At 48.6% G+C, this 13976-nt stretch overlaps 2 protein-coding genes across 2 annotated transcripts; one reads left to right on the top strand and one right to left on the bottom strand.

Annotated features, from left to right (window-relative positions):
* The first annotated feature begins 8559 nt into the window (after nucleotides 1–8559).
* LOC116846186 lies at nucleotides 8560–9066 on the top strand. The gene is made up of 2 exons (XM_032819720.1): nucleotides 8560–8831; nucleotides 8918–9066. Exons 1-2 carry the CDS (start codon nucleotides 8560–8562, stop codon nucleotides 8991–8993), a joined length of 348 nt encoding a protein of 115 aa, XP_032675611.1. The 3' UTR covers nucleotides 8994–9066.
* Nucleotides 9067–10064: 998 nt separating this feature from the next.
* Nucleotides 10065–11153, bottom strand: LOC116846185. The gene has a single exon (XM_032819719.1). The coding sequence runs from the start codon at nucleotides 11151–11153 to the stop codon at nucleotides 10065–10067; it is 1089 nt and encodes a 362-aa protein (XP_032675610.1).
* Between the last annotated feature and the right edge of the window lie 2823 nt (nucleotides 11154–13976).

Raw genomic sequence — 13976 nt, 5'->3', positions numbered from 1 at the left:
TCTCGTAAGAGAACGTTGGGTTCACGGATGCTATCTCCCTCCCCCCCCCCTTTGTCCGAAGACTGAAGGCGCGACGGACACATTGGAGGAGCGCCGATCCTTTTGACCTTCCAGAAGATCTGACTGGAACTTGGAAGGACGGTGCTCACAGAGTCTGAAGCAGAAGCTCAGACTAGGACAGAAAGCCGTCTTGGTGCCCGGAAGTCAGTATCGGGATTCTAGAAGGGAAGCGGAACTGGACATAATCAAGGAAAGGATCTTTCTACCTAGAAGATTGGGACCTGCAAGAATGATGCTCGATAACCTGTAGTAGCAGCTCAGGGTATCAAGCAGGATATTATCTTTATGCCCTGAAGTCAGTATCGTGTTTGACTACAGAAGACTTTCTTAGAGCTCCCTTGAATTGTCGGGACGGCAATTTCAAGAGAGGAGGACAGTATTGTGCCCGCGTTACCGGAGATGCATCGGTTTCGATGATCCAGGTATAGGGAGACAAGCGAAGGGGCGCGGTTGATAATGAGGAGTAACAACAGTTGACGGGGAGTAAACAACAACTGACTGAGAGTTGACAACGGGTCGTAGTCGAACGTGTTATGATTGTATTGACATTAAGCCCGTAAACACGTATTTTGCTGTACATGGTAAAGCTTCTCGCTCTTTTATAATTGTGTGCATTTCCTTCGTGCGCAATTGTAAGTGTAAGCGTGAACGCAATAATATATACTTATTTTCTTTTGTTTATATTTTTTCCTTTTGGTATCTCTTTAATTTTCAAATTTGTAGCTTTATATATTTACAAATTAACAACTTGAAATATTAGATTTGGTTCCCGGATTTGAGCCGTGCGGATTCATCTTTGTTTGATTTCGACGTTTCGCGAACATTTCAGTCCGCTTCATAAAGGAAGAACGATTAGATGTCGAGTTGCTCCTGAGAGATCTTTCTTTGTATAGTAGTTGACATATAGGGGAGACAGGAGACAGGAAGAAGGAAGGGGGTATCAGGGAGGATTGTGGTGGGATTTGTTGTCTTTCATATTTTAAAAATCGGGAGGACGAATTGCCAGATTGGATTAATTTTTTGTCCATTATCCCTGTTGAGATTGTTGGGGTGCTTTTGAATTTCCAAGGATTCCCTGTATTTCCTAGAGAAGTAGTTGTTGGTTTTGGCCTGTACTGTTATTTCGTTGAACATGATATTGTGTTCCGCTTTCTAGATTGTGTTTCGCTAGTGCTGACTGTGTTACATTTTTCAGTTTGATTGCGCTTTGAAGTTTTTTTTATACGTGTGCTCACCATCCTCCCGGTTTCTCCCATATAGACTTTGCTACAGGAGCAGGGGACTCTATATACTCCAGGAGTGTCTAGTGGAGGTCTTCTGTTTTCTGGGTTGTTCATATAAGGTGTAGTAAAAAGATATCCATTATTTTTCCAATAGATGGCTTCAGTAATGTGTATCTTGCGTTGTATAAGTGCGATCGGTTTACGCTAGATGGCGTTAGAAAGATAAGATTTCGTATTAAAAAACTTCTCAGACAGTTTTGTGATTGTTTGTCTCAGTATTGTTTGAGCGCGCGTCAAAGATGGACACCAGCAAAGAGAAAATACGGCATATTTTACAGTTTTTCTTCGATAAAGGCGAAAACGCAAGCCAGGCGGCTGAAAATGTGAATAGTGTTTATGGTCCTGATACTGTAACAGCCAATCATGCGCAATTTTGGTTTCGTCGATTCCGTTCCGGTAATTTTGATGTCAAAGATGCACCACGCTTTGGAAGGCCAATTGTCAAAAATGTCGATAAAATAATGGAAATCATTGAGTCCGACCGTCATGTAAGTACTGTTTCGATTGCCCAGGAGCTAAACATTGCACAAAAACCGTTTGGAACCACTTGAATAAGGCTGGATACAAAAAGAAGCTCGATGTACCACACGACGGGTGCCACACGAGTTAACGCAAAAAAACCTCATGGACCGAATTTCCATCTGCGAATCGCTGCTGAATCGCAACAAAATCGATCCATTTCTGCAGAGGATGGCGACTGGTGAAGAAAAGTGGGTCACTTACGACAACGTCAAGCGAAAACGGTCGTGGTCGAAACGCGGTGAGCCGGCGCAAACGATGGCCAAGCCAGGATTGACGGTCAGGAAGGCTTTGCTGTGTGTTTGATGGGATTGGCAGGGAATCATCCATTATGAGCTGCTCCCCTACGGCCAAACTCTTAATTCGGACCTGTACTGTCAACAATTGGACCGTCTGAAGGAATCAATCGCCCAGAAGCGGCCAGATTTGGCCAATAGGAGAGGAATTGTGTTCCATCAGGACAACGCCAAGCCGCACACATCGATAGTGACTCGCCAGAAGCTCCGGGAGCTTGATTGGGAGGTTTTTATGCATCCATCTTATAGTCCGGACCTGGCACCAAGTGATTACCACCTGTTCCTGTCTATGCCGAATGATTTTGCTGGTGAAAAATTCGCCTCAAGAGAAACTTGTGAAAATCGACTGTCCCAGTTTTTTACCAATAGGGACAAGGGTTTCTAGAGAGGCATAATGGAATTACCTTCAAAATGGCAACAAGTTATCGAACAAAACGGTGCATATTTGACCTAAATCGGATCATTCTAACTATGCTAAATAAAGCCTTTAATTTCATGAAAAAATAATGGATTTTTTTTTACTACACCTTATATATTGTGCTATTTTTATTGGTGGTTTGTAGATGGTTTTGATATTGTGTTTTTTCAGTATTTAAACTACTTAAAACATTACCTGACCAGACTAGAACGGTACGCTCTAAGACAACTAAACCAGGATACGGACATTATTATCATCCTTCCAGCGGACAAAGGTAACACAACAGTAATAATAAACAAAGAAAACTATGACAAGAAAATATAGGAACTCCTTACAGACGATACCTACCAGAGATTGAAGAAAGACCTCATCTAATCCTTAAAAGCCCAGACAACGAACTTTATAAAAAACAAAAGACAAAAACCAGACAAAACCATCATAATCTCAAAAATCGAAACACTTCGAAGACTATACGGCCTTCCCAAGATCCACAAAACCAACATACCACTCAAACCTATAGTGAGCACCATAAACTCTTCAACATACAAACTGGCACGCTTTTTAATTAGTAAACTGGAACCTGTCAGCAAAAACATCCCCTACACGGTCAGAAACTCGGCAGATTTCATACAGATGATAAAAGGGATCCAACTTCAACCAAACAACATCCTGATAAGTTTCGACGTATCATCCTTATTCACGCAGGTCCCAATTCCAGACACCATAAAAATAATCAAGGTTTCAAAACAAGTCCTTTTAGATCTTATCCCTCTAATCGAACACTTCCTGACTGTTTCAAACAACCCTGGGTGTTGAGTGGCCGATTCGTATTGCCGTCGGACAGCCGTCGACTGCTACCGTTGGTTGCGCGAATAAATGATTGTGCTCTCCTGTCCAGGAGCCTCGTAAGATGTTGCGAGGAGATCGCAAACGTGTTCTTGCTTGCAAGAACACGGCGTGTCCTGTTTAGGACACGCGTGGAGTTGCCCGGCGCCTCCGCGCTGGGAAGTAATCCCCCTTTTGGAGGATTGTATACACTCAGAGTATGGAGACGGTGACTCGTCTCCTCTCGTGAGCGGTGATGTCAAATTCGGGTAAGGTTTAGCCGTGAATGCCACTGTTGCGACAGAGACTGAATTCTGGCTTGAGGTGTCAGTGAGCGTAGCTCGCGTGATTAGTCGCATATGCGACGAAGGCTAAGTCCCGTATGGACTTAGAAGCGAGTGTAATTCGCGTGCTGAGTCGCGTATGCGACGACGTATACGTTTCGCGTCGATTTATAAGCGAGCGTGGCTCGCATGGATAAGACCGCGTGTGCGACTAATACGCAGAGAATATCTCGCAGGGACTTAGAAACGAGTGTAACTCGCGTGCTGAGTCACGTAGGCGACAACGTATAAGTCTTGAGTCGACTTAAAGGCGAGCGTGGTGTTCGCGTGACGGCTGCGGCTCTGGCAGTGCCATAACGGTGAGCATGGCTCGCGTGGTAGCTGCGTTCCTGGTAGCGGAGCAATGGCGAGCGCGGCTCGCGTGATAGCTGCGTCCCTGGCAGCGGAGCAATAGCGAGCGTGGCTCGCGTGATAACTGCGTCCCTGGCAGCGGAGCAATAGCAAACGTGACTCGCATGATAGCTGCGTCCCTGGCAGCAACTGAGTTCTTGATGAGAACGGAGATTCTCGCGGAGTCGTGAGCCCGACAGTAACGCGTTCTATCGAACTGATCCACGATATCTGCAATACGGGAGATATCACTAAAAAATGCGTCCACCGCGGTAGAGGCTTCGAGGTATTCCGGAATAGTCGCGCGAACCCTTCTCTCAATCACCGATCGTATCGAGAAGGTGGAGATCCGTGGAGTTACCAAAACACTTCGTGCGAAGAAAGCCAATGTGTCTACGACACTCTAAAGGCAATGACTCAACATGCACGCGCACTTAAGAAAGCTGTGGAGCGTTCTATGTGGTTACAAAAGTACCTCGAGCGAGGCAAGTCACCGTGTCGTAGACACTCTAAAGGCGCGACCTGATGTGCAATTGCATCAAAATACACCGAGTAGTCTCGCGCGGCGCCTTATATAGGCGCCTAACCAGAATTTAACCGCGAGTGACGGCTCCGGCTGATACCGTCGCCGCGTCGCGGTGACGATGCGAACCGGCGACTGCGAGTCGGGCGGCTCCTGGGGCCCGGCCGCCCGTCATAGCCGTTTCGTACGGACACACACGTCTCGTACTGAACACTGACCAATACATATTTCAGCTATAATAACCAATTCTATAAACAAATTTCAGGTGCAGCCATGGGATCCCCAATCTCTCCAGTCATAGCTAACATCTTCATAGCATATTTCGAATCTCAAGTCATCCAAAAGTGCCAGTTGAAACTTCGAATATGGCTCAGATATATAGATTACATTTTCGTCATCTGGCAACACGGAAAAGAAAAATTCCAGGAATTCCTACATGTGCTCAACATACAACATTCCAACATTATTTTCACAATAGAAGTCGAACAAAACAACAGACTCCCTTTCCTGGATGTCCTAGTCACAAAAAGAACAGATAGTTCCCTCACCACGTTTACAGGAAACCTACACACATCAACCGCTATCTCCATGCTGAATCACACCATCACCCAGCTCAAAAACAATCGCTCCTCGATTCGCTAATATATAGAGTATTAGTCATTTGCGACAAAAACAGCATCTAAAGCGAACTCAAGGATCTCAGGAACACTCTTCAAAATAATGGCTACACGGCAACACAGATAAACAAAACAATCAGGAAACATCAAACCAGAAGATATCAAAACACACGGACTGAACAACTCCAGGGACAGACAAAAGAAAGAAACTCCATCACCACCTTTCTTCCATACATATAGGGAATTACAGACAAAATTGGCAGAAAAAAAACACAATATCAAAACCGTCTACAAACCACTAACAAAAATAGGACAATATCTGAACAACCCAAAAAACAGTAGACCTCCACTAAACACTCCTGGAGTATATAGAGTCTCCTGTTCCTGTGGTAAAGTCTATATAGGAGAAACCGGGAGGATGGTGAGCACACGTATAAAGGAACATCAAAACGCAGTCAAACTAAAAAATATAACACAGTCAGCACTAACGGAACACAATCTAGAAAATGGAACACAATATCCTGTTCAACGAAATAACAGTACAGGCCAAAACAAACAACTACTTCTCTAGGAAATATAGGGAATCCTTTAAAATTCAAAAACACTCCAACAATCTCAGCAGGGATAATAGACAAAAAATCAATCCAACCTGGCAATCCGTCTTTCTGGTTTCCAAAACATGACAGACAACAAATTTCCCACCACCATCTCCACTGCTAATACCTCCCCCCCCTCACCTTACTGTCTCCTCCTTGTCTCTCTCTTATGCCAACTATTATATAAAGGAAGATCTGTTAGGAACAACTCGGCATCAGATCGTTCCTCCCTGATAAAGCGGACTGAAATGTTCGCGAAACGTCGGAATCAAACAAAGATGAAACCATGCGACTCAAACCTGGAAACCAAATCTAATATGCATGTACACCGCAAAAGCCTAAAAAAATCAAACAATTTGAAATAATTGCAACAATTGAAATGTTATGCCCTGTACGAACATGAATCATACATCTTATCTTTTCTTCCTCTGGAATGCATTCAACAAACAGCTCAAGATCATAAACGGTTTTTTGTCTTCCACAATAAACATTTTCTACGATAATCCCAGATATAACCCTACGGGATATTTCCTTACGGGAAATACGTAACCAAAATTCTCCTAATCCTTAAGACACATTCCAACTTTATCTACAAAATCAAAGGAAGCCGCCAAATCTCAAACATAAAATATCCGTTGTCGCCGTCACGCTTCTCGATGACTCATTTTTTCCGACTTACATCCTCTTTTTTTTTTTTTTTGGTAACGGGGAGGAAATTCCTGATGCATAACTCAGTCTTCTGGGAAAGACTAGAGGTTATGTCGAACTTGCACCGACCTCCTCGTGTGACCTACCTAGACCGTACCCTAGGGACGTCCTGAGAACCGCTAACACATACCTTTCGGGACGTCCCCCGGTCCGACGCAATACGCGCCTCTAACCTAAACTAATTTGCAGCGAGCAAAGACACCACCTCTCCCCGCTCTCCCCAATCCTAAACGCTTCAGGACAGGGATTCCCAGCCAACTACGTCCTTCTGCGTATTACTGTACAAGGCTAGTTATGCCCAACAAGAGCAGACCCGGCCACGTACATAAACATGCATGCGCACACAGACATACACACGCGCGCACGCAAAACGCAGGGAAAAACATACATCTGACAACATTTGAACCAAACAAAGAGCAGAGTGCCATCTCTAAAGGGAGGTACAGGTCATTGGACAGCATTAACCTGCCGTAATCTCTCCGCAACCTCCTTCTGCCTCATTACGCTCTCCGCAAAACGAATCGCAGCCGTCCACCCTTCCTCCGATTCTAACATGGCCCTGATTAGAGCAGGTGGAGACAAATCCGCTCCTACCACTCGCCGAAATTCCGCTCTCTCGGTCGACCAAGACGCACAGTCTCGAGAGTGTGCTGAGCAAAGTCCGTTCCATCACCACAATGGGTGCACTGATTCGTTCGGTCCTTATTTATACGGTACAAATAGTCCCGAAAACACTCATACCCTGTAAGGATCTGCGTAAGATGAAAGCAGATCCCGCGTTTCCTAGTGTGACCGATCCACTTTACAAAGTTCGGCAAAATTGCAGTACGGACACACACACCCGCTAAATTTGGTTGATCCAAATGACCTCGCCACTGTCCTTCCAAGAAGAGTTTCTCCTCACTATAAATCTCACTTTTGGATTCAAGCGTCCATTCCTCAGACCCCTTTAGTACGCTGATATGCTCATACATCCGCTGGTAATACATCGCCGTAAGATAGAGCGGCGGAATGCGCGCTAGAAGAGACGCAGCCTCCAAGAACACAGTTCTATAACCCGCGATCACACGCAACGCTACAAAGCGCTGGACTCGTAGAATAGGCGCCTGCGCCCGCCTAGCCGATGCGGTCGTCGGAATCAAAGCATTGCTCCAAACCGGAGCGCCATATAAAAATACCGACGACACTACAGATGCATATAGACGTCTTTTGATTTCTGCAGGGCCTCTCAAGTTAGGCATAAGACGACCCAGAGCTCTAGCAACCTTCATAGCTTTGGTGGCAGCATACCGAAAGTGGTCGTAAAATTTGAGCCGGCTATCCAACACAATGCCCAGATATTTCAACGTGCATTCCACTTGAATAACTTTATCCTCGATGCAAATCACAGGTAAAACCTGCGGCTTTCTTCCTCCATGAAAAAGAATTGCCTCGGTCTTCGCCGCAGCAATGAGCAACCCAAGCTGCTGAATCCTGTCAACAACCGCCGCAGCCTGCAAACTTGCACGAACACGAGCTGATTCGACCGTTCTCGCAGTCGCAACGATAAGCGTGTCGTCCGCATAACCAATAATATGACACCCCTGTTCTAGACGCGTTTCAAGAACAGAGTCATACGCAAGATTCCAAAGCAGGAACCCCAAAACCAAGCCCTGGGGAACCCCCGTTAAGACGGATCGCCGCGCAACGCCACTACCGGCAATCGGATATTCCACCGAACGGTCGACCAAATAATCGCTGATTATCCTACGCAAATAATCAGGGAAACCCTTGGCTCGCAGTGCCTCTTTGATTCACGCAAACGGAACGCTGTTAAAAGCATTGCAGACATCCAAGCTAACCGCAATAGCCACGCCGCCCTCCGCAAGGGTCTCTGAGACAATTCTCCGGAGCCGCAAAAGGGCGCCACACATAGAATGACCTTTCCGAAAACCGAATTGGTTGTCGGATAAAGCAGCGCTCGCATGTCCCTCCATCCACGCTTTCATATAATTAACGATAATTCTTTCGAATATCTTCCCCGTTTCGCTTAATAAACAAATGGGCCACACTTTAGGAAGTAATGCATCCGGATTACCTGGTTTGGGAATCAAGACCAACCCGGCACACTTCCAGACAGCTGGGAATATCCCTTTCCGAAGGCAAAGCGTGAAACACTCACTAAGTCTCTCCAGGATCTCGCGCGGGGCACGCGACCGATCGAATTCCATCGAGGCCAGGTGTCTTATTGAAGCACTTCTTACGGTGTATGGCTGCATAAGTCTCCGCCAGAGTCACCGAAAACTCGCCCCTCCATACACAGTCAATACGAGGTACTATCAACTTCCTCTATTCACCGGAAAAAGGGAATCCAAAAGATTCCGAAGTATCCCATCTTCCAAAGTCTCTGTCATTGCAGGATCGGATCTTCGCAAACGACCCAGGACCAGTCTGTACGGCATCCCCCAAGGGTCAGCATCAACCGATCTCACTAGGTCCCGCCACGAGTCGATTTTGGCCTTACAAACGGCCCCACGCAATCTGTCCCGAGCCGCACGATATTCCAGCCGCAACCGCAACCGCTCCTCCATCTTAGCTCCATTATCAGGTGACGATGGACGGCGGGCATTATTCCGAGTCACCAGTCTACGCGCAGATATACACGCCCGACGGAGTTCCGCAATCTCAGGAGTCCACCAATGAGCATTGCATTTAGGTAAGAGCTTTCCGACTTTAGGTGCCGCTAAATCGCACGCATCGCGCATAGCTCGATCCATCCATCTGGTATATCTTTCCGCAGCTGCAGAATCATCTTCACTGGGGCCCGCTGTGCCATGTCACTCCAGAGCCATACCAGCGCAGGTACATCCATCTTGGTCCAATTCCATCTAGGACGTTTACAGGGGTCAGTCCCAGCACTGGACGAGAAACCCCTACGCACAGTCGCAAAATCGATGTCATATCGGATATAAAAGTGGTCCGATAGAGTCTCAGTTTCAACGACAACCATCCAGTTGGAAACACGTTCAACGAGGTTAGAGGATACCCAAGTGAGGTCAATTACGGAAAACCCGTGAGGGCCAATGTAAGTTGGCGTCTCTCCAAGATTTGCGAGGCGTAAATCGCGTTCCGCCGCCTATTCCTCTACCAGGGCACCCCAACGGTTAGCAGCTTTAGGATCCCAGGATGTTGACCGGGCATTGAAGTCACCTCCAATGAGTATGCTGATCCCGCCATCACTGTGGTTACCAATCAAACGTCCAAGCTTATCCAAGAACTCTAAGTGTCAGACCCTGATGGAATTAGGAGAAATATAGCAAGAAACTATAACTAGTCTCCCAATTTTGGCTGCAACAAAATCGCGCGCTCTGTGGACCAACAAACATCCGTGCGATAACAGAGCAGGTTTCCAGGCGATGGCAGCCAGATCATTGCCACTGGTCAGCCAGTCGGCCGCATCTGAACGTTTCTTCGGGGGTTCCGATATAAGGCCGATCGCAATAGTGCTTTCCGTCATAAACTGGGACTTTCCCTCAAATCATAGGCTGACCAACTTCTATTCAGATTCACCTGAACAAACCTAAGACCCATGATGTCAAGTTAGGGTAAACCTTCCGACTCGGCCCAGCCGTAGATCCCGTCCTTCCCCTGCTGGCAGCTGCAGCTCCATAACCCGTAGTACCCATCCGATGTTTGGATACGTGACCCTCCGCCTCGCAAACTATACAACGAGGTTCCGCCACACAATCACGGACAAGATGGCCCTCACCCCCACAACGAAAGCAGGCATGGGATCTATCCACCTCGGCTTTACAGGCGTGTCTCACATGTCCGAAGCTCCAGCACCGGAAACATTGCACCGGTCTTGCTTGTAGAAGCTCTGTTCGCGCTATCGTCCAACCAATGCGGATCCTGCCCAATGAGGCCACTTTCATCGCCGCAGAGAGCGGACACTGGATCCAAACAGAGCCCAGCCCATTAGCCATCTTTCTAATGAAACCAACCTTAATCTGTGTGGGTAAGCACTCCCTCTTTTCAGCCACCACAGATGCCACTTCATCGGGGTAAACGGAGTCATCAAGGCCCCACATCCTTAATTCACCCCTAGCAACAGGTCTAGTGATAACTGCTTCGTCATGTAAGACCTCCCTCAATTTTGCAGCTAGCACATCAGCCTTCTCGGAGCGGTTGGTGCTAGCTACCTCCACCAGAACAGACCCATTGGCGGCCCAACGAATCCGGGTGCTCTCGATGCCGATTCCGTCTAGTTGGATTTGCTCTCTAGCTCTCCTGAGCGCTTCCGCATATGAAAGACCGTCACTCAAACATCTGATGCTGATCGCAGCCGTTCTAGGAATCCTTCTAGTGCGAAGTCGAGGACGGGCCGAGCCGGACTCTATAGTCGCTCCATCAGCCGAGAGGCCCCCTCTGTCGCCAACGACTCGCGATCCAACCTCCGGCTGAGAGGAAGTATCCACGCTCCCCCGAACCCGAGCAAGTCGCGGCGTCCGCTGGGAGACCTCCTCAGCTCGCACCTTCTCACGAGCAGCCTTTCTTTTGGCTCTTTTAGCAGTCTTGTCAGAAACCCGGCAAACCTCACCTCCATCAGTCGCCCAATCCATTTCGGATTGGACTGCACTGTCTTTAGCGAGCATTTCAGATGCACATTCAATCCGAGGAGGAGTAAATTGTACGTCTTTAGCAACTGCTAGCCTCCGAGGGACTCCACACAGGGGAAAACCATCCGTCGAAGAACCTGGCGTAGCCCCACCCGGATCATCAGCCACCCCAACACCATTGCGTAGCTCCTTCCTAGTTTTAATCAGGACCGCAATTTGCCGGGTTAGCTCAGCCTCGCGCACCGCTTTGTCCACAAGGATCCTCAGCAGGAGGAGTCACGAGCAGGAGACTCAGAGACAACTGCCGGGGCCCCACCCAACGGAGGCCTCAAAACCGGACCAGTATCCATCCGAGGAGGCTTGAAACCGCTCTCACAAAGGATCCTACGCTCGATACTCCGCGCATTGTCCGTATGCGGCAAGTCCGCAACCCTCGCAGACCCCGTCGAGTCCCGCCTGAGCAGAGAGGGCGCCCCACCAGCCTCTTTCTCATTCCTGTTTCGTTCCCTATCCTTTCTCAAGTTCTTTAATCCTTTTCCTAGCTTCCTCTAATTCGGATTTGATCCGCTCATTGTCACTGCGGAGATCCCTCAGCTGCACAGTGAGGTCCATCGTCCTCATACGAAGGTATGAGGGATCACCAGAAGCCTCATCCTTACTGACAAGTGTAGAGATAGTCCCCCTAACCTTAGCCAGTCGACTCCTCATCCGTCCACTAACTCTACCGCTGAGATTATTCGACTTAGAACAAAGCTGCTCTAGCTCTTCAAGAAATCCGTAGCAGGCAATGCCAAGGTCTGTGGCGGTTATAGACGCCATCGCTGTTGTGCCAATAGAATCGATTGAGTCATCGTCAGATTCTTCCTCTTCCTCGCGTCCGAATTTCTTCCTCCTTTTCTTAGGGGCAGAAGCTCTCTTCTTTCCCTTCTTCACTTCATCCTCGCTGGTAGACATAACAGGGACAGCGGCGGAGAACAACATCACGCTACAGCGCCGGATGGGTCTCTCAGACGCGACAGCAGCGCCGGAAGTGCTCGCAGCAGCCGCACAACCACTCCCATCCCGGGCCTTCTCCGAGTTCGAATCTAATGTCTTCGTTATGCCACTCCTGCATCGGAGGTGACGGAGAAGACCATCGTCGTCATCATCTATAGGCCTCTCTGTATCCAGGTCCCTGGACGCGCCCTCTCGACTGACGGGGAGTATCACGGCTTGCCGTCTTACTCCTTTCTGGTCGGGAGGGCATCCGGTGGGGGTGGCGCCGCCACGGGTCGCCTTTTCTGGCGGCCTTTAGTGGCGCTGTCCCGGGGAGTAGTCCGCCCCCTCCCCTCCATAGAGGCGGGCGGATGATTCCCTCCAAAGGGGAAGGGCCAGGTTGCCACAGGGAGGTGGGGGGAAGAGAGGATGTAAATTTCCCTTCCCGAGTTGGGAGAGGACGTGCCCTGAACGGGTGAACCAGGGCCCGTCCTGGATCGGGGGTGGTGATGTCCCCCCCCGATCCATAGCGGGGTTGGACGGCAGGACGCCCCGGATGGAATGCGAGAGCGGTTTCCCGGGGCGTCCGGTCATGCCGTCGAGGATAGGACACCGGCAGAGGTTTTAGTGGGTAGGCCCCCTCCGGGTTAGTTCCGGAGGCGGAGAGTTCCACACTACCCTCGAAAGTCCCCGTCTTTTCCGGGGGTGTGAGTAATGCATTTCCTCTGCTTTAACAAAAAAAAAAAAAATAGGTCCCTGGGCGAAGCCGAGGCAGGACGCTTTGAGTATTTGGCACTCAAGGGAACATCCTCATCACGACCGCGGACAACACATTAACCACCGCCACAGCACTAATAGCCCCTTCGATCTTCACTCGTAACAGTTGCCGGTAAATTCGATCGCGCATCCGAAGAGACGAGTGCAGGCGACGGCATCTCTCCCGCGAAAAGCGCAGGCAAGTTTTCCGCACAAGCAGGTGCAATCTCTTCAGCCTCCTCAGCACCAGACACGTTCCATGAATCAGAGGGAACCCCCAGTAGAGGATCCCCTGCATTCAGTAAAGAGAGAGGGTCGTGCAGGACTTCCCTGGATAATTCGTCCGGCTCCTCCTCGGCGGTAGTAGTCCTCTGCGGTGAGCCCGCCGGCAACACACCGCTTGAGGTAAACGCACGCTGCTGCTTATAGTCCGTTGACGACGTGGCGGGGCCTGGGACTACAACTCCGCTCACACGCCGGCGCGACGTTACCGAGTCCGCCGCAGACTTTTCCTTAAACTCCTCCATTCATAAATTATAATGGGGTTAATCTGAGGACCCCACCTCAGGCGACAAAACGGGTCGCCACCGTAATAACTCGGCCTTTGCTGCTAAAAATAGTTTCCACCAAGAATACAATGAGCCCCAAGAGAGGCAACAGGGCGCGTAAGCGTCCCACATAGCGCGTAAAGCGTCGAAGTGTTCATATAACATTATCACACCAAAGACAATAAGATTGTAATGACCCAAGTGCATCAAGGATCAGATCCTCTGGCTTAATAAAGTCAAAAGAGAGACCATCCAAATGTCCACAAAAGCCCCATACGTACTTCAATGTCTCAAAAGGTTTATTTACGCCTTCCCATAAAAAACAAAAGAAGGCAGACGCAACACAGAGGCGTTTATAAAGCTCAAAAGCACCCCTAAAATTCTCAGAACAACAGAGAAAATTCTCCCGAGTTCATCGCACAAAGTCCCCGAACTGCACGAGCCTCCGTTTACCTGCTAAAGAGGGTTAAAGTTTCCACTTCATTCTTGAGCATTAAGTCCCAAGACTCTATCGAGGCCTTCGATCAAAGTTCGAGAGTCATCTGTCCACTCATTTGTCCGCCATGGCGAATTAAGCACA

This window comes from Odontomachus brunneus, unplaced genomic scaffold, assembly GCF_010583005.1.
Source record: "Odontomachus brunneus isolate Ranch 3 - 2012 unplaced genomic scaffold, Obru_v1 Obru_scaffold_061, whole genome shotgun sequence".
NCBI classification, from domain to species: Eukaryota; Metazoa; Arthropoda; class Insecta; order Hymenoptera; family Formicidae; genus Odontomachus; species Odontomachus brunneus.
This window is presented reverse-complemented; position numbering and strand designations above follow the sequence as displayed.